At 64.8% G+C, this 19372-nt stretch overlaps 2 protein-coding genes across 8 annotated transcripts in view; both read right to left on the reverse strand.

The window, feature by feature from the left end:
* Window positions 1-467: 467 nt before the first annotated feature.
* On the reverse strand, window positions 468-1632 carry UTF1 (undifferentiated embryonic cell transcription factor 1). Its single transcript, XM_059901101.1, has 2 exons — window positions 1077-1632; window positions 468-958 (listed from the first exon to the last, which is right to left on the reverse strand). Exons 1-2 carry the CDS (start codon window positions 1630-1632, stop codon window positions 468-470), a joined length of 1047 nt encoding a protein of 348 aa, XP_059757084.1.
* A 3736-nt stretch (window positions 1633-5368) lies between these two features.
* KNDC1 (kinase non-catalytic C-lobe domain containing 1) overlaps window positions 5369-19372 on the reverse strand; it is a 57427-nt gene continuing 43423 nt past the window's right edge. For 3 of the 7 annotated variants that reach the window (XM_059899732.1, XM_059899727.1, XM_059899726.1), the window contains 13 exons: window positions 17444-17537; window positions 17277-17374; window positions 16871-17091; window positions 15175-15288; window positions 14367-14514; window positions 14114-14293; window positions 13393-13599; window positions 12894-12976; window positions 12267-12417; window positions 9266-9388; window positions 9123-9182; window positions 8215-8372; window positions 5369-7151 (listed from right to left, as the gene is read on the reverse strand). In XM_059899732.1, the coding sequence (XP_059755715.1) occupies window positions 6920-7151; window positions 8215-8372; window positions 9123-9182; window positions 9266-9388; window positions 12267-12417; window positions 12894-12976; window positions 13393-13599; window positions 14114-14293; window positions 14367-14514; window positions 15175-15288; window positions 16871-17091; window positions 17277-17374; window positions 17444-17537 (1869 nt within the window). In that variant the 3' untranslated portion in view covers window positions 5369-6919. Of the gene's footprint in view, window positions 7152-8199; window positions 8373-9122; window positions 9183-9265; window positions 9389-10385; window positions 10463-12266; window positions 12418-12893; window positions 12977-13392; window positions 13600-14113; window positions 14294-14366; window positions 14515-15174; window positions 15289-16870; window positions 17092-17276; window positions 17375-17443; window positions 17538-19372 lie in introns of those variants that run through there. The other 4 variants (XM_059899729.1, XM_059899731.1, XM_059899730.1 and 1 more) reach the window with 4 other exon arrangements.

Here is a 19372-nt window from a genome sequence, read left to right on the forward strand (position 1 = left end):
GCCGTCGCCATTTCCCTGGACCCTCCCTCCTCCTCCTCCCTGCTCGGCCGGGCTCACTCACCATGGCTGCTCTGCCTGGTGGGAAGTCCCGGGGGCAGGGGCAGGAGACCTGGAGAAGCTGGCGTGCAGTGAGGGCCCCGACCTCGGGTTCCACGTGCCCACAGCCCCCCTCCCCACTGGAGACTGGCCTGCCAGGGTAGGTAGGTAGGACCGGGCAGCATCCCAACGGGGCCCCAGCCCACCCCAGCCCTCCTGGCCCCTCCCCGGGATCCCGAGGCCATTTTAACCTCGCCCTGACCTCCAGCCCTACGTTCCTACCCAGTGCGGGGCCCGCACACACTCACAGGGTTAAGTCGGAAAAAGCAATCTTTTTATTTAACCTATACCTAAGTTAGGGGTGGGGGAGGGCTGCAGGAGGGGTCAGGGCCGAGGGGCGGCCCTGCAGAGAGGACCGCGGCGGCCGGGCCTCACTGGCGCGGGTCGGCCAGGACGCCTCGCTCGGCGGCGGCGCTGCCCAGGATGAAGCCCACGGCCAGGGACACGGTCTGGTCGAAGGAGCCGCGCAGCTGCTCCACGTGCTGGTTCAGGGTCAGCAGCTGGTCACGCAGCGGGCCCAGGACGGACACGATGTCGCCCAGGTGCCCCAGGGTCTGCAGAAGGGCGGCGTTCAGCGACGGCGGCGCGGACTGCGGGGGCACGGGGTCCTCCGGGCGACCAGGCGGCGAGTCGGGATCTTCCCGGGTGGGGCCGGGGGGCGACGGCGGCGGCGGCGGCGAGCCGGGGCCGCGGAAGGGCTCGGGGTCCTCGGGGCGGCCGGGCGCGGGGGTGAATGTGGAAACGGCCGTCGGGGAGCCGGGGGCGCGGGGCGCGTCCACAGACTTGGGCGGGGACGGGCTGAACCGGAGCGTCCAGGCGGGGTCCGCGTCCGGGTCTCGGGCGGCGAGCAGCGGTGGGGCGCCTGGAACGCAGAGCGGGTGGTCGCGTGAGGCGCGCCCGCCCCTCCCCCCGGCCCGCAGCCCACTTCCCCCGGTCCGAGGCCCCCCCGCCCCTCCCCTCCCCCACCCCAGCCCACCTACCCGGCTCAGCGGGCGCCGCGGGGGCCGGCCGGCGGCCGCGCGGGGGGCGCCCGGGCCCGGGGGAGCGGCGGCGGCCGCGTCTGCGCCCGTTGTCGCCCAGCAGCCCCATGAGCTGGCGGATTTGCGCGTCGAAGGGCCCGGGCGGCTGACCGTGCGCGTCGCGGACCTTGTCCTTGAGAAACTTGTAGCGGCGGCGGCACTGCGCGGGCGTGCGCCGCACCTGCTGGCGGGCCAGCGCGGCCGACACGCGGCGGTAGGTGGGCAGCGCCTGGCGGCGGTCCAGCAGCAGCGCTCGCCACACGGCCGGCTGCAGCAGCGTGCCTAGCAGCAGCTCCGTCTCGCGCGCGCTCCAGGGCGTGCGCTGCGCCGAGCCCGGGGATACGGGTGACCCGGGGGATGCGGGCGACCCGGGGGGCGCGGGCGCCGCCAGCGCGCCGGGCGAGGCGGGCCTCGCGGGCGGGGTCCCGGGGACGCCCCCCGCCAGCCGCGGCTCGGAGTCCGGGCTGGCGGGCGACGGCGGCGCGGGCGGGGGCGGCCGCCGGGGCCGGAGCAGCATCCCGGGGCCGGCGGGCGCGCGGGGGTCGGGGCCGAGGCCCGGGAGAAGCCGCCCACACACGCTCGGTGGACCCTGCGCGTTCGCCCTCGGTCGGAGCGGGCGCCGGAGCCCAGCCGGGTCTAGGCGGCCCTCCCACCGCTCCGCCCCGCCCCGCCCCGCCTCTGCGCGCGCCAAGTTCAACTTGGCTGCTCCGGCGCCTGGGTCTCCCGGCCAGTCTTTGGGCCCCTAGGCCCTGAGCGCCTGGAGCAAAGTTCTGCCCCCGCCCGCCCAGCGGGGACGAACTCTCGCCACCGCCGTGTGTACTTCTTAAACTACTCAGTTGCGGTACAAACAAATATGGCTACGTGCATTGGGCGCGCAAGGTTCGATTCGTCTTTACGCATGTGCCATGACCTTTCACTGCTGCGCAGATGAAGCCATGGAACATTCCAGTCCCAGAGGCTCCCTCACGCCTCCTCCTTTTTCCTTTGGTGCGCCCTAGATGTTGTTTGTAAACGTAATTGTGTTCTGGGTCTGCTCCCCGCCCCGTCTTCCTAGTGTGGTCTTAGTCTGTGCAGGAGGTAGCGTTCATCACTGCCTGCTGGCAGCTTTCTGCTGGATCTGATAAAGAGCCAGGCCAGTGGTCGGACATAGTGTCATAATTCACACGCACACTTAGCAGAAAGAAACTTCTTTATTCTGATAAAGAATGGCTACAGCTAACATTGTGGTTAATACAGAGTAGTGAGCCTCTACCCCCCCTGAGAGATTAGGAATAAGACAAGGAGGCCCAACATTATGGCTTCTGCTCAACCTTATTCTAGAAGTCCTAGCCAGAGCAATAAGACAAGAAAAAGGAGTAGGAAGTATAGAGATAGCAAAGGAAGAAGTAAAACAGCCGCCACTTGCAAATGAGATGGTTGTATACGTGGAAAGTACAAAATCTACAAGCACATTATTAGAATTAATAAATGAGCTTAGCAAGGTCATTGAATACAAAAATAAACAAAAGTCAATTGTATTTCTGTATACTAGCTACAGTAGTTTTATAAAACTCCTTAGTTTGGGATAATTCTGTGTCCGAGTTGCACAGACAGCACAGAGTCCCTAACATCTTACTTGTCCGTGGAACTTTGGCAGAGCTAGGAAGTTAGTGTTGACTAAACTGCAGACTTACTGGGTTGTGCCAGGTTTTCTGCTGATGTCCCTTTTCTGTCCCAGGATCCCATCCCTGTGCTGAGCTGCATTTAGTCATCCTGTCCCTTCAGTCTACCCTGGGCCGTGGCCGTTTCTAAATCTTGTTTTCCACGTCCTTGACAGTTTGAGGAGACGAGTCAGGTGTTTTGTGGTGTGTCCCTCAATTTGGGTTTGTCTGCTGTCTTCTCATGATTAGAGTGGGGTTCTGGGTTCTGGGACGAGACCCCAGAGGTGATGTGCCATCTTATTAGTTCGTGTTAGGATGCATGACGTCGGCAGACTTGGGGCCAGGATGCTGATCCCCGTCTCCGGCTAAGGTGGTGCCTGCCTCTCCCCACCGTCAGGTCACCCTCATCCTGTCCTGCCCTGCAGTGGGGGCCAGTCACCAGGTCCCCTGCCACCCACACTCGAGGGGGTAACAAGCCTCACCTCCCGGGGCAACCACGTGTACTGTTTGGGTTTCTCCCAGTTCTTCCCGTTTATTTTTTCATTCAGTTGTCCGTTTACTCCAGTGTGGACTCATGGACGTTTGTCCTATTCCTGGGTCACAGCCCATCACTGTCGTACGTGGGGGCTCAGACAGCCCAGCTCTGGCTGTGGGGAGCCTTCACAGCTCTTTCCCTCTTGTCCTGTGTCCTTTTGATGTGATCTACCCTCCCACCCCCAAGCCCCGCTTTTAGCACTTCCTAGCTCCTGGCTCATCTGGTACTTTCCCCACTCAAGCCCTGGAATCAGCCATTTCCTTTTCTTGGAGAATTGAATGGTATCTGGAAACCAAGATTTGGGTACAGGATGCAGCTGCTGCTGTTGGGGTGTCACTGCTTCTGGGTCCGTGGTTCTGGGGGCAGTTTTGCTCCCCAGGGGACATTTGGCGATGTCTGGAGAGTTGTTGGTTGTCACAGCTGGGGGCAGCGGGCGGTGCTGCTGGCATCTAGAGGGTAGAGATCAGAGATGCTGCGAAACATCCTGCAGGCTCAAGACAGCCCCACAGCAGAGAGCCACCCCCCGACACGTCAGCGAAGCTGTGACTGAGGTCCTGCGGTGGCAGCCGGGAAGTGGACCGCGCACAACCTGTACCTCGGGTCCCTGACCGCCGCGCACCTTGGGCTCCATGAGATCCTTTCTCCGATGGTAGGAGGCCTGGTGCCTTCGTCTCCCGCTGTCTACTCGCGTCCCACCCCCAGCGAGTGCGCAGAGATCCTTTCTCCGATGGTAGGAGGCCTGGTGCCTTCGTCTCCCACTGTCTACTCGCGTCCCACCCCCCAGCGAGTGCGCAGAGGAGCCTCAGAGGGCTGGCCTGGTGCCCGAGAAGCTGCTCCCAACCGGGGTGCGGGCCTCCCTGCAGTTCTCTTGTCTTCAGCTCAGATTCCCTTCAGAACAGCGTTTCCCACGGTCACTGAGGTCCACCCCCTGGGGAGCGGGAGAGGCAGTGAGGAGATGCGGCTGCAGGAAGGTGGCAGCTCGAGCCCGTCCTGTCCCAGGAGAAGTCCCGCTGTCCTTGCAGCAGGTATCAGACAGCAGCCGGAAGGACACAAGCCGCAGGGAGGGGTGTGGCCAGCACCCAGCCGGCCCCTCGGCCACTTACCCAGCACCACCGGCCACTCCAAGCCCGTGTCGCAGGCGATGGCCTGGCTGCCGGGGCCCCACCGGCCTCCTCCAGGTGGCGGGTGCTGGTGCCGGCCCAGGGGCTGCCTGGGGCTTGATCCCAGCCTGCCGGGCGTGGGGGGTGGGACCCCGTTTGTGGCAGGGGGCCTCCCCAGAGCCTGGGTGCGCAGGGCTGGGCTCCATTCAGCATAGGAGGGGCTGCACGGGGTTGGGGGGGCTGGCTGGGGTGCTGGTTGTCAGTTCTCAGAAAAACGTGTTGATGTGATCAGAGCCGGTGCAGTGAAGGGAGAGCCGGTCTTCCTGGTGCTTTACTCGTGTCTCGGGGGGAAGAGGGCCCAGGGTCTAGTGGTTCTAAGGTGGCTGAGGACCCCCCGTTCCAGCCCAGACTCCAGAGCCACGTGGCCACGGCAGCTGCTGGCCACAGTGACACGACCCCACTATCGCCCCGCCTTTGTTGGTGCCCACCGACCCTCAGCTCTTCCACTGGGACCCTTCCCGGCGGTGACCACGCCCCGGGCACGCCCCAGCCTGTCCCCGGCGAGGACGAGCCGGCTGTCTGGCCTGTGGGCTGCGGACGAGGTCTGGGTGGCCGGACGCCAGGATGGGCAGGGCTTGTGGCAGACAGGCGCGGGCCATGGCGCCCGGAGGCCTCGGCAGGTCAGCGACCGTGGGAGGCTGGCTGTCTCCTCCTCCAGCGGCAGGCACGTCCCGGGCAGCGGCATGAGCCTGCCTGCTCGTGGGCCCCGGGTTGTGGGGTTTGGTCCTGGTGGGGTTTGGCCCTCTGCGCAGCATCGGAGGACATCGCCGTGGCCTGAGCCTCCTCGTCCCCTCGTCCCCTCCCGCCTTCGCGAGCAGCCCTGAAGACGTCTTCGTCTGGCTCGAAGGAGCCGCCCTGACCCACGGAGCAGATAAACACCAGGAGCCCGCGGAGGCCATCTTGGTAGAAATGACTTTATTTAGAAACCTAAACCGCACGTGAGGGCGACATGCAGACAGTCGTGCTGGAGCCGAAGCCTGGCCGCTCCCCCAGATAAACCGTTACAGTTGGAATGTTTATTTGCGCTGGGTGCTAACTTCATTTCAGGCTTTGTGGCGCTATCTTTGTTGAATTCAAATCCTGAAAATGTAGGAGTTGATCTGCAGAACCAAATTCTCATATAAAAGCCACGTTTGCAGGGCCAGCAGTGCCTCTCATGTTCCACGAAAGCGGGACGTAGATGTCGCGAATGAATATATGTGGGAAAACACATCTTGACAGTAGAAATTCAGTGTTTTATCACAGGTAATGGTTTTCCTAGAAATACCACGAGCAGCTGCGCTAAAGAATCACTAATTCTAAAACTTAAAAGAACAGTCTTGGGTCTTGCAGCGATTTGCAACGTAAAAACGTTGGTGCCTGGGATGGTGCCAGGGCTCTGGCCTCCCTGCTGTGGAGGTGTGACGTGCTGTCCTGGTCCCATGCCCCTGGCCGAGCGCGGTTTGGAAACAGCCCTGGGGAAGAGCTTGGTACCACTGAGGCCGCAGACCTCGTTTCCTCGTCAGAACGCGCTGGTGACAGCCAGCCTCGGGAGCTAGGCGTGGGTGTGTGAATCACATGCATGGCTGCTGAAGAAGGGGGGGACCCGGCCATGGCCCTACAGCCCCCAGGCCCCCAGGTAGGGCAGAGGGAGGCTGTGTCTCTGCTTTGGAGCTGCTGTCTGACACCTGCATGCTTTGGAAGCAGAGCCTCGGCCCAGGTGTGCCTGCCCCACCAGGAAGTGCTCTCAGTGGTGGGGCGGTGGGCACAGGGGCCACGGGGCACTTGGGGGCTGCCAGTGTGGAGCCATGAGGCACTCGCCGGCAGCAGGAGGCCGGGCTGGGACGGAGGCGAGGCCGGGCCTCTTGGCGGGAAGGGCTGCGAGGCTCTGGCACCTGCACCTGCGACTGGGTGAGCAGCCAGGGGTTGGGGCTGTAGGAGGGGGAGGCCCGGCAGGGAGGAACTGTGAGCCCAGGGTGGGGCTTGGGCCCCCCGGGAAGCCTCGGGCCCAAAGGGAGGGTTTCAGAACCCCCTGGAATCTGTGGTTGGCAGGGGGGTCAGAGGTCAGTCTTGGCCCTTCGTTTTTGGGCAGACATAGACCAGAGTCGCGGGAACACTGCTCAGTGGGCACCTGGGTTTAAAGCCTGAGCTGGGTGCTGTGGTGGGGGGTTTCTGGGGGCTGAATGGCCAGACAATTGGGTGAAAGCTGTTTATCTTTGAGAAATAGAAATGGGTATTCGGCTCCTGGGGAGCTTACTTACCGTATTTTGGTTTAAATTTTTAATCTTTAAATTTAATTTTAAAATTCTCCTAGAAACCCCCCTCAGCCTCTCCTGGCGCCGTCTCTCTCGGGTCTGGGTCTGAGCCCGTGCTCCCGCCCCGGTGCCCCTCCTGGGCCGTGGGGGTCCCTGTCTGACACAGCAGGCACGGCCCCTTCCACCCCAGGCCTGTCCTCGGTGTGGACTCCACACCCAGACCCGCTGTCCTGCGCTATTGGAACGTGGCTTTCATTCTCCGCAGCTTGTCCTGAATCTTCTTGGAGTGCTTCTCGCTGGCCACCTGGTGGGAGCCAGCCCTGCTGTCCTCAGCCAGAATGGAGATGTCGGCCCCGCTGAATCGGGCGATTCTCTGCTTGAGGTGGGACTGCAGCTTGGGGTCGGGGGCGAACGTGTAGGGGTTCTCCTGGAACGCGTGGACCTGGCTCGCCACTTTGGCGATGTTTCTGGGTTGGGGGAAGAAACGAAATGTGAGTTTGCACAAGTCACGGGGGCAGCGTCTGCAGCCAGTGCGTTCCCAGCCTGCTGTCAGGCACTGTCCCAACCAGGCCGCATCAAAGTCCAGACTCTGAGGGACCGGTCCGCCCTTGACCCTGAGGAGGCCTGACCGGCCTCCACCTGACCGCCATGTGGACGATGAAGGGGGGAGAGGATGGAGTGGGGTGAAAGGTCGTGGGGGGAGGGTCTCCCTGGAGACAGGCTGGCACTGTCCTGAGAGGCACTGAGGGCCTGGGGCGCTGCGGAGGGACGTGGGCCTGGAGCTCCTAAGGAGCGGCTGGCCCCAGGGTGGGCTTCCGAGGGCACCCCTGCACCTTCCGAGGCCAAAAGGAGCAACGATCGCCTTTGGCTGGGAGTGTCTGAGTCCCTGGCAGGGTCATGGTGGTGGTCGGCACCAACAGCCCCCCAGTCTGCTCCTCCCAGGTGGGTCCGCAGGTGTGCCGGGCAGTTGAACGGTGGGGACTGACTGAGTCCTCCGGACAGCTCTACGGAGGGGCCCCAAGGGGGACAGCAGAGGCAGGGAGAGAGGGGAGATGTGGCTCGGGGGGTCAGGGAGGGTGGTTGCACAGAGGTGGCGTTCTGGGTGCGCCTGGATCTCCCAATAGGAAGGGAGGTCACGGCAACCTCGGGGCAGTGTTTGGGGCCGTGGACGCTGGACTGTGCGAATTGTTTACCCCTTGTTTGTGGAGAAGGAGGTGGCTGGAGGTCACCCAGGGGAGAGGGTGTGGAGGCCTGGGCTGGGGTGAGGGCTGGGTGAGGGGCAAGGCGGCCCAGGTCTCAGAGGAACAGGAGAGATGGGGGTGGCCCCTCACCTGGTTCCTTTCACCTGTGGGCCCCTCACCTGGCTTATTCACCTGTGGACCCCTCACCTGGTTTGTTTCACCTGTGGACCCCGCACCTGGCTTGCTCACCTGTGGGTCCCCCACCTGGCTTATTCACCTGTGGGCCCCTCACCTGGTTTGTCTCACCTGTGGGTCCCCCACCTGGCTTGCTCACCTGTGGATCCCTCACCTGAGCTTGCTCCACCTGTGGGCCCCGTTGGTCATGGTGAAGCCCCCTGTCTCCAGCTGCTGGATGTGCATGGCCAGGAGGTGGGCTGAGGGCAGGGTGGGCTGGGCCCTGAAGCGCCGTCCTTCCATCAGACACAGGCTGTCGCTCTTCAGAAAGACCTGGGGCCCAGCCAGGGGCGTGGGCGGGGGGGACGACAGGTGACAGGTCAGCCCAGGTGCCCAGCAGGGGCCGGCTCAGCCCGGCCAGGCCCAGCTGGCGCCTGTATTCCTGCTGCATGGGGGCTACAGCACCCCGATTTATCAGCCAGTCCAAAATGTCCCTTGGCTCTTGGGTTGCGGAAAGTCCAGATGTCTAAAGCTTGCAGACACAAAAGGAACACTGACCCCCCCCCCCCCCCAGAAAGCCGTGCGCTTCCTGCTGCTGCTGGCAAATTCCTTTCCAGAAAAGAGCCAGGTGAACCCACTGCCCAAATTAGACTGAGGGCCGGGCTGGCCGGCCGCAGGGACCCCTGGGTGTGGTGGCAACCGAGGACACACAGCAGTCCCCCCACCGGCAGAGCGCTGCGTCTGGGGCCGGCTGCAGGCCGCTCCCGCCTCCTCACTCTGGGAAATGCCCCTCGTCCAGAGGGCGTGTCCCCGTTTAGGATCTCATGAGGGGCGGCCAGGAGGCAGGTAGGTCGGCCAAGCTCAGGCAGGGCCTCAGGGTACCTGCACCCCAGGCTGGAATCACGGCCCTGGAGCAACCCTGCCACATCTGCCCAGGTGAATGGCCGAGGCCCCGGGGGAGATGGGGGGGGGCCACACACGATTCTGAGGGGGCCATGAGGTGGGCGCCACGATGCAGGATCTGCCGGGCGAACCCCCCCTCCCCCGGGACGGGAGCTGCTGGGAGCTCACGCAAAGGGGTACCTCCACGGCTTTCAGCTCCTCCATGACCTCTGCTATCTTTGCAGGTAGAATTCTCCAGGCCTAAAATAAAAGCACAGGTGAAGCTCCTACAGCCCTGCCTGTGCCCACGGCGTGGCTGCAGCCGGCCCCCCCGGGGGACTCACGGGGGACTGTCGCACGGCCGGGTGCTCCAGGCCGCCCAGGATCTGCATAGCTGTCGCGAAGTTCCTCTGCTCGTAGCAAGACTTCGCAATCAGCAGAAATTTGGAGAGCAGGTTCACCCGCAGCTGGAACCAGAGAACAAGACACTCAGCGTCCTCCGTCTCAGACGAGGGACCGGGGCACAGGGGCCAGCGTCGGGGCGCAGGGCGGTGCGCCCACCTCCGTGCAGGGGAGGGGGTCGGGGGCCCAGAAAACAAAGGCACAAAGGTGTGCAAAGTCCATCTCACTTCTCTCCCGGGACAAATCTCCGCTCAGGACAAATGGGGGGAGCAGGAAGGGCACCCCCACTTGGGGAGATGGAGCCGAGGTGTCCAGAGGCAAACGGGGAGCTGATTTCAGCTTCTCGTCCGCCCGGCCGAGTCCACGGCGGGACGGGGTGGCAGCGCCTCAGGGGTCGCTGGTCGGCAGGGCAGAGTCACCAGATTTGATGGGGACACCCCACGGCAGCCCCTGCTGCCCCAGTGGGAGTCTCCTCTCCGAGCGGCCTGGCTCACAGCCCCACAGTTAGCGTGTGGGTTTCACACAGTTCCAGCAACTTCCAGAAGATTCTGGAGAATTCAGCTGACCCCTCATTTCAGAGCTGCCTCACCCTGTGGACTGTCGCCACGCCAAGGACATCCTTCAGGTGGGAACATCGCCTGCGGGTCCCAACCAGACACCCTTGTCTTGGTCACAGGACGGGTGCTGGGGGTCACTCAGCACCATCGCCTCCCAGCTGTCTGGCTTGAGTGCCTCTTAAAGGATCTTGAAAAACATCTACCCACTCCTGCTTCTTTCGTTGACACCTCATTATTTTCTCCATAGGTTCAGATGGATGCCAAGTAGGCGATTTTCAGCCCGTCCAGGCAGAGCTCTGTCCCCTCACCGTTGAACCTCGTACCAATCAAGTCACACAGTGGGTCTGCTCTTGTGACCGGCGTCCCGCCCTCCAGGCTCAGCCGTCGTGGCCTGTGTCACCATCTGGTTCCCTCATAGGGCTGAATATTTTCACAGGGTGGATGGTGGACCACGTTGTTCATCCATTGGTCCGTCGACGGATATTAGGTTGCTTCCTTCTCTTGGCTGTCGTGTTCCGTCACTTTTACACCTGTCTGATGAAGCCAGAGTCCTGGTTTGCTTTCAGTCCCACCGTTATTCATCTACAAAAAGGGAAGCTTTTCTTGAAGGTGAGAAACTTTACACTGTTTCCTTTTCTTCTTGACCTTGTGTTTCCACTGTCTCACCACCCCCCCCACCCCGGGATGTGATCTGGAAGGAATGCACTGTTACCACTGAGGGCTTTTATTAGCCTTCCGTTACATTCTCCGGCTCAAAATTTGAGTTCTGACAAATTTTTCTGAGACCAGAGTCTATGAATGTAGAAGTCAGTCTCCCGGGTTGTTCTGACAGCATAGTGAGTGACACCCAATATGTGGAACAACGTGTATTTCAGAACTTGATCAGCATGTTTGCCGAAGGTGCCCACATGGCTTCCTGAGAACTCCTGGCACTTTCTCCCCTCGGTCCCTGCGCTGTCCTGTCCCTGCTGAGGCGGCACTGCCCCGTGAACAGTCCTCCCTCCAACCTCTGCTCACAGGGACGGGGGAGCCGTTCACGCAATGGGGAGAGTTTGGTCACTGCAACAGCAGTTCCTTCCCGCCAGGCGCTGACCCCGGGTGAGTCTCAGGTGGGTCTGAAGACCGTTCCGTCCTGCGGCCTGGGGACGCCGGCGCCCCTTTGTGGTGACCTGTGGGCGGGGCAGCTGCAGAGGCTCTGGGTTGAGGACTCCCTGGTAGCCGAGGTCCCCTGGGAAGCCCGAGCACCCAGGCCCGTGTGATGTCCCTGATCAGGGGAAGCTGCACTTTGACGTCACTCATGATAACATCGTGGATTGGAACAAACCGGTGGGGGAGGGGGACCAGGCCACATCCTGGCAGAAGTGAGGACGGGTCAATCTGTCAGCTGATAAACCCTTAGAGAAAATTCTCCCGAAAAGGGGAAAGAGTGGAAAACTCGGCGTTTGTTCATGGGCCTTGGGGTTGCCCCTAGGGGCTTGGGGGACACAGGAATACTGGGAAAGGAAAGACACATTGCAGAGGCTCTTAATGCCGGAACGGGCACGTCCGGGCTTCACCGTCTCACGGGGAGGTGGTGGCCGCGGTGGGCTCTGGGGCAGCTCCTGGGACAGAACAGGGTCCCCCGCCCCAAGCTCCCCCTTCGTGCTCAGCCCACTCCAGGGGCTCATGCCTGGGGAGCTGATTCTTTGGGCCTGGGAGGCGGTGGGCGTGCACCCGCGGAAAGGAGCTGTGTGACACAGCAGGAGCCCCGTGGTCCCCACTGGTTCCTCCACGTGGCCACGTCCCACGGGCAGGACCTTGTGACCCCCACCTGCGTCTGGCCTCAGGTGGAAGGACGTCGGAGGCCTTGGCAGCGGGGTGCTCGCTGGGCGGACTCTGGGGCACTAGGCCCACCCGCTGCCCCTCCTGGCTGGGTGGGACCTGAGGGAGGTGCTGGCCCTGAAGCAGGTGGGTCGGTCCAGGCCGAGGCCTGTGGGACCCAGAGGAGCCTCACCTTGATGGGACCACTGACCAGTGTTTCATTTGTTCCACAAACTGGCCGAGGACACACGTGCACCCGTGCTGTTGTGACAGTGGCCACGAGAGCTCAGGCCAGCGGGTCAGTTCCCAGCCCTGGGTCGCGACCGAGGCAGGAGGAGTGTGGGAGCACGGGGGGGCTGTGGGTATGAGGGCGGGAAGGACACCGCGCGTGTCGGCATGTGTGTGGCGCTGCGTCCAGCTGTGAGTGGGGGTGTGCCTGTGTGAGGTCTGCGTGTCCGCGCCGTGGGGACAGGCCTGGGTGGGCCTGGAGCCGCCGTGTACCCCCAGCAGAGGGGGTCTCCCAGGGAGGTGCCCTCGCTGCCAGTAGCCCCGACTCCGCGCTGGGGCCAGACCTGAGGGCACCGACCTTGGAGGTGTGGCTGGTCACGATTTCGGCGGCCACCCAGGTGCTGACGTCGTCTGCGCTTCTTAAAAGCTGTAACAGGTACTTGTCCTGGACGTAACTGGGCAGAAATAAGCTGCAAGTTTTGGCCGACAGAGACTCGGAGGAGCTGGCTCTGCAAGAGACGCGGGCGCACGTCGCCAGGACCCGGGGTGGTGCTCAGGACCCGGGGTGGCGCTCAGGACCCGGGGTGGTGCTCAGGACCCGGGGTGGCGCTCAGGACCCGGGGGGTGGCGCTCAGGGCCCGGGGTGGCGCTCAGGGCCCGTGGGGTGGCGCTCAGGGCCCGGGGGGTGGCGCTCAGGACCCGGGGTGGTGCTCAGGGCCCGGGGGGTGGCGCTCAGGGCCCAGGGGGCTGGCGGGACGGGCCCGGGGGGTGGCGCTCAGGACCCGGGGTGGCGCTCAGGGCCCGGGGGGTGGCGCTCAGGGCCCAGGGGGCTGGCGGGACCGGCCCTGCGAGGCGGCGGTCCAGCTGAGCACCACGGGCATTGCCCTTCCGCTGTGAGTGTCCAGGAGACACGTGGGTGAGGCCCCAAGACCCTCCGGCCAACCCCGCATCCCAGGCTTCTCTGACACCCACGCCGGACACTCACTTGGGGACGGCCACACTTTTGTCCGTGACGCCCAGGGCCCGAGAGTTTAAGAAGTGGACGGGGTGGCACTTTTGAAACAACTCCTGCCGAGGACAAGGACGCAGAGGTCAGGCAGCGCCAGGGCTGGGGTGGGGGGGGCATCTGCAGTCACAGGGCTGGGCCGCCAGGGACTCTGCACGTCCACCCAGACAACAGTGGCGGGGGGAAGGGGTCGCTGGGTCCCTGCCCCTGCTGTCACCTGCCAAGTAATGGGGGCCCAGGATGCCGGGGGGCCTGGGAAGGGGCACCTGGGGGCTGGGGGCCCAGTTCCAGGAGGGAGGGCCTAGCGCACACGGCCCCCCGCCCGGCCCGCAGAGCAGGGCGCACTCCAGCACGCCGGGGGGGGTGGGGTGTGCGCCCTGTGGGACCTCGTGGGGCCTGTGCACCTGGCGCCCTCTTGCTGAGGGCCTTCAGCGCCCACCCCCTTACCCGCTGCCGCAGCGTCAGCCCCTGCCCTCACCTGCTGCAACAGCGTCAGCTGGCTGAAGAGCTGGTGGGTGCTGTACTCGGTCAGGAAGCAGGGCCCCTTCTCGCCGGCCCTGGCGTAGGGGCCGTAGAAGTCCTCGAAGAAGCAGGGCTTGGGCAGGGCGGATGCGATGCTGTACTGGCGCCCCTTGTGGTGGGGCAGCGCCAGCCCGTTGCCCCGGGACAGCCGCCAGGGGAAGCTCTGCAGGGCAGGAAGGCCAAGCCCCGGAGGGTCCCCTCCAGGTTAGGGCGGGGTGGGGAGGGCCCAGGCCCAGGACCTCGCAGCCTGGCTCGGCTAGAGCCACAGGGCAAATCCCTCCCGCCCGCGGCCACGCTGCCTCGAGGACGCCTGTCCTGGTCATTTCGTGGATGGGGCTGTCTGCACGTATCACGGTGAGGTCTCCTCAACCCTGCTCCCGTCCCGGGCCATTTCCCGGCCCCCCCTTGGCCCCAGAGTCAGGGAGGCGGGGTGTTCTGAGCCCCCGGCCGGCCCTCTGCTGTCCTTGTCGAGGGCCAGGGGGCAGGAAGTGCCAGGCCCAGAGGCCTGCTGCCCAGGACCGGCAACACGGGGGGGGCGCGTGCACGTTTGTGCACGTGTGCCTGTCCGTGTGCGTGTGTACCAGGGTACGCGGGTGTGTGCACATGAGCACAAGCGTGTGCGTGTGCGTGCCTGCGTAGGCGGTGTCCCCACGCCGGCTCCCCGGGAAAGGCCGCACCTTCCGGGAGACGCCGTCCTCCGAGAGCCTCTTCCACAGGGCGTTGAGGGGCCTGGCGGCGTCCTCCGCGTCCTTGGGGTCCTGCAGGTCTGTGCTGCGTGGGGCGCCCTCAGCCCGCCGCTCGGTGCCCACCTCCAGGAGGCCCAGCAGGGGCTCTGCGGAGCCGTCCAGGGGCAGGATCTGGGCAGAAGCACGCGGGGTCGCCCGCTGCCCCAGAGGGGCGGTGGCCCCGCTCCCCGAGTCGCGCCCTCACCTGGGAGGCGAGGTAGTCCTGGAGCCTCCCCAGGAGCCCTGCGTCCCTCCTGAAGTCCACGGCATAGCAGTCCTCCAGCCAGGCCTGCAGGAGGCAGAAGCTGCGCCTGTAGATCTTGGAGGAGGTGGAGGTGGGATCCTGGTGGGCCCTGGGGGCAGATGGAGGCCTGAGCCACGCAGGTTCCCCCGCGCCCGCCTGGTGTCACACCCAAGCCAGCGGGTGCGTGGGGTCTGAGCGCGGCTCTGTCTTCACGGCACTTCAGCCCCACCGAGCCCGCCCACCTGGTGACGGGGGTGGGGCAGCGGCGCCCCCCCCCCCCGCCCCCCTGCAACCTGGTGCCCGTCCTGGAGACCCTGCCACCCTCACAGCCGGCACCCAGGGGCTGGAAGGCGTCCCAAGAGGCAGGGCGGGAGCCTGGCTCTGCGTGTGGGGAAGCAGGGGGCTGGGGTCTCCCATGAGTCCCTCCTCTCCCAGGGCTCCCGGCCTGGGCTTGTGGAGAGTCTGGGGGGCGAGGACAGGCCAGCTCAGAGGGCCAGAGTGCGTCCAGCACTGCCCACCACCCCTTCCCCTTACCTTGTTGACCCCACTTGCCGGCTGAGGCCCGCGGGACCCTCCCTGCCCCCCAGCTGCCCTCCCCCAGCCCACGGGGGGGCCTGGCGCTCACCTCCTTCCACCTGTCCCAGCCCCCGCCCTCTGCCTCCCCCTCCTCCCCCCACCACGGGCAGCGGCGGCCCCCGCTCCCCTCCTCTGCCCTCGCCTGGGCCTTCCCGGCGGCTCTGGCCTCGTCCTCGTCAGGGTCGGCGGGTACCTGGACAAGGTGCTGCTGATACGGTCCAGCAGGAAGTGCAGGAAGTCGTGGGGGCTGCAGAAGTACCGGAAGGTGTACAGGAACTGCTGCACGTAGCCTTCCAGGAAGGCGTCGCTGCGGGGAGGGGGCAGTCAGCCGCTAGCACGTGGCCCGGCGCCCCCAGCCCCGCGGTCCCGGGGTGGGCTCGTGTGCGCCTGAGCCCCTCGCCAGGAGGGAGGCCAGCAGGAGCGCCGGTCAGAAATAAGTGGGGGGAACACTGATCACGTTAGAAATTCCTGAATGTTGCGGGTCTGAGGACTTCTGTAACGTCCGTTTTTAAGGCCCTCACTGTGTCGTCTTTTAGAAACGATTCAGAAAGCTGAGCCAGAGCAGTGGCCCAGCCCGAGCCGGAAACCACTGTGTTGGGAAACAGGCAGCTGAGGGCGCGAGGGTCCTCGCCCCTCGGGGAGGGTCCCCCACCTCGGGGTGCCCCAAGGAGCCAGGGGAGCGAGAAAGAGGTGGGGGTCCAGGAACGAGGGAGCCTGTGCCCGGGACGTTGCGGCCTGGCTCAGGCCGGGGACTAGGCAGCCCGGGTTCAGCACCCCGCAGAGGGGACACCCGCGGGGTCTGCAGAGAGAAGCCCGTGCCCCCTCGGAGATGCTGCGTCACACAGAACGCACAGCACGCCCCGTGATACCGGCACGCATGCGCGCGCACGTCTCCTGGAAAGCACAGTGCCTGTGGCGGCGTGTGACGTCCCACGTTGCAGAGGAGGCCCGAGTCTGAGGGCAGCCTGGAGCCCTGCCGGCAGGAGCCCCAGTCAGCCCACCTCGGGGGAACGGGCCGGGGAGCGGGGAGAGGCAGCTGCCCCGGGAGGGCCCCTGCTCCCCACTGGCTGCCAAGAGCCAGCAGTCTGGGGTCACCACAGCCTCCAGCCCGAAGAAGACCCCGGGGCTCCGAAGTGGTGCCATGAGTCCCTAAAAGTCAACACTGGGGTGAGGCCTCCACCCTCGTCTGGAAGGAGGTCTGTCCCCAACCCTGATGGGGCCCGGGAGGGGGCTGCCCTGTGCCTGAGAGCCAGGTGGAGCTGGTGGGGCGGACGGAGGGATGGCAGGGTCGGGCGTGGCCCGGGGGCCCCTGTGACCCTGGACGGAGGAGCCTGGTCCTTCCCGCGGTAGGTGAGCCCGCGCACCTGCATTATCAGGGGATCCCGTGAGCCTAAGCCCCGCTGATGCCCAGAAATGCTGCAGAGAGCTGGCTGGGGCCAACCTCACCACAGCCCCGGGGAGCCCAACGTTTAATTATGGGGTGTCTGACTTAGGAAAGTGGATGGGGTCCAGGTGCCCCTGAGGTTCCCGGCTGCGTTCAGATTCAGAAGCCCGCCGGGCTGTTAGTCACGGCGGCCGCATTCCTGGGCTCTCCTTCAAAGCGCCCCCTGCACACCTGACCGAGACACCCGGGTCCACAGGTGCGGGTCCAGCAGGGCCCATGGCTCTGAGGCCACTCAGCCAAGGACCTGGAGGCCAGTGGGAGCCAACACAAGGCAACTTAAAGGGAACTTTCTAAATAAAAAGTGCAAACCCATCTCAGATGAGGGCAGGCGAGAGTTCCCACCTCTTTCACCCCCTGCCCCCCACCGCGGGGCCTATTTGTTTCCTCTCTGCTTCTGTCTCCGAAAGCCTGGGGGGCACAGAGACACCCTTCCTCCCCGCTGCACCTGGAGTAGAGGTAGGCCATGAGCCCCAGCGGCGTGCCGGCCTGCAGGACGCGGGCCTTCCTCTGCCGGCCGTCACGCGGGTGCTTGCTGGCGTTGTAGAAGATGAGGGAAGAGGACTCGTCCAGGGGGCTGAAGTCCAGCGTGTCGCAGTGGGCGGACGCGATGTTCACGAGCACGGGCAGGGCGCAGGGCTCCAGGCCCCACCGCTCCGCGTACATGACCTGGGGTGCGAGTCACCACTGTCGGGTTGACCTGCTGCCGGGTCACCCCGCCCCTGACCCGGGGGCAGGGAGGGGGTGGCCTCTCAGGGGTGGGTATGTTTTCACAGGGACCAATTTCCAAGGTTTTAGCAGGAGGAGCCCTGCGGGCGCCAGGCCTCTGGAGGGGGGGGGAGCGGGGGCCTTGCCTGTAGGTACTTCTTGACCAGCCCGAGGAACTGCACCTTGGACCGCATCTCTTCCAGCTGCCCTTTCAGTTTGGACAACATGGTCTTCACCTCGGAGCCTGAGGGTGGGCAGAGTCAGCCCAAAGCGACCCCCAACCCCAGCCCCGGCCCACGTCCAGCAAGGCTACCTTTGTTCCACTTCTCCTTCTGTAAGAGCTTCTGGTAGAACTTGAGGGTTTTCCGGAAGTTTCTCTTCTCTATCATGAGCTGCTGCTCCAGCTCCTGGAGAGGAAAGAGCCGTGAGCTCCAGGCGCCCACCCCTCGGCAGTTCAGGGGAAGCAGGTTTGCACGCAGGACCCCGAGGCTGGCCTTCGGGCGAGAGAAGGGACGTCCGCGTCTGGTCAATGGAACAGGACATCCAGACGGGTTAGCAAATGTCTCAGTAAACTAACTGGAAAGAAGCAGATGCGATGGACTCGCTTAAAAAACGAGGCCAAATGTGTGAGGCAGCGGTGAGTGTCAGCCTCTCCTACCGCCCCCAGGTGGCCTGCCCCCACCAGCCGCCCAGGAGGAAAGGTGGGCAGAGCGGGGTGGGGCACGTCTGCTGCCGGTGGGTCCGGGCCACGGAGGGCCTGCCTTCCAGTGGGATATCCAGGCAGCACGCCCACTGCTGGGGGCCGGGGGGACCTGGGTGCACGCCTCCTGTGCTTTCTCTGGTCCTGGGGACTGGCCTCCGGTGGGGTGTTCAGGGCAGGTCCACGCAGCAGGCGGTGGCTGTCTTCACGGGCACGTGTGGTCCCGAGAGGCCTCTCTGTGGCCCCAGGCACACCCCCTGAGGCCCCCACCCCGCGCTTGGCCTCTGCCCCTCAGGACCCCCGTTGCGGTGCAGCCCGAGCCTCCCCCCTGTGGGCCCGGGGGCCTCCCGAGCCCCCCGTGCGCTCGGCCACCCTGCTTTGAACATGAGGTTTGGACACGCCCAGCGTCGCAGACCCCATTTGACCCGTCGAGACTGGCCCACCCCCGAGCCCACCGGGTAGGTCCCCTTGAGCCCCCGCTGCCCACTTGGTGCTTCCGTCCAGAAACCCAAAGACAGCGGGGGCTTCAGCCAGGCCACGTCTCCGCGAGGGAAGCGGGACCAAGACTCGCAGGCTGCAGGGGAGCCGAGGGCCCCCAGTTCTGCTTCGTGTGCCCAGCACCACGACGGGTCCCAGCCCCTTCCTGCAGGACCTGCATGTTCTCCTCTCACAAGGGGGGAGGGAAGCCCTGGGGGCCGGACTGCCCCCTTCAAGGGGGGGAGGGAGCCCATGATTCTGGGGCAGGAGTGGGCTCTGGGAAGCCTTGGGGGTCCCTGTGAGCTGGCCCTTGGGTTCTGGTGGGTCTTCTGCTGGGACTGTGAGGACAGGTCACAGAGAGGGGCTGGGCTGGGGGCAGAGGCCAGGGGACCGCTCAGACCCCTGGGGAAACCACTTGCTATTAACAAGAGGGTCAAGGTGGCCCCCAGGGCCTGAGTCGGCCGTACTTGCAGGAGCTCTACCCTGACAGCCGAGCACGTGGGCATTCACTGTGGGGAGTCTGACCACATCCAGTCCAGACAACGTTCCCCCGTCTCATCGTCCTACAGCAATGGACTTAGCTTTGTCGAGAGCATCTGTTTCTGAACAGTTCTGTGGAATAAAAAGTGCAGGTGGCACTTTTCTTTAAACACCCGAATCCCTTCTATCTGGTGGTTTCACTGAAAACTGGGGGTTCACGTGGCTGTCGTTTTCCACGTGCTAGTGTTTTAACGATGGTCGTAGACAGCCCCACGGGGGGTGGGACCTCCGGGCCGGGGCAGCTGGGGAGCAGGGGCCGTGCCTGGGGCGGGGGAGGTGCTGCGGCCTGAGCACAACACCTCGTCCCTCTGCGGAATCTCAGCTGTTAAACCAGGTCCCTCAAGACCTCTGGCTCCTCCTCCAGCTCAGCCGTGTGCAGCCTGTGGGGTGGACGTGTCACGGCGGGAGGCCCTGCTGGAGGTCGTCAGGAGCTGCCCCACAGCTGGCGAGATGTCACTTTCCTGGACGTGCCTCGGAGGAGAGCTCGGGCTCGTCACACAGCCTGGGTCCCATCCAGTCCCCACG

The sequence above is a fragment of the Balaenoptera ricei genome, chromosome 16, assembly GCF_028023285.1.
Source record: "Balaenoptera ricei isolate mBalRic1 chromosome 16, mBalRic1.hap2, whole genome shotgun sequence".
Taxonomy (NCBI): Eukaryota; Metazoa; Chordata; class Mammalia; order Artiodactyla; family Balaenopteridae; genus Balaenoptera; species Balaenoptera ricei.

What these genes read in the sequence shown, in the direction of transcription:
- UTF1 (XM_059901101.1), bottom strand. Translation starts at nt 1,632, where the DNA reads ATGCTGCTCCGGCCCCGGCGGCCGCCCCCGCCCGCGCCGCCGTCGCCC. An exon ending in CGCGGCGCCCGCTGAGCCGG is followed by an intron (nt 959 to 1,076) that starts GTAGGTGGGCTG and finishes TCTGCGTTCCAG; the next exon opens with GCGCCCCACCGCTGCTCGCC.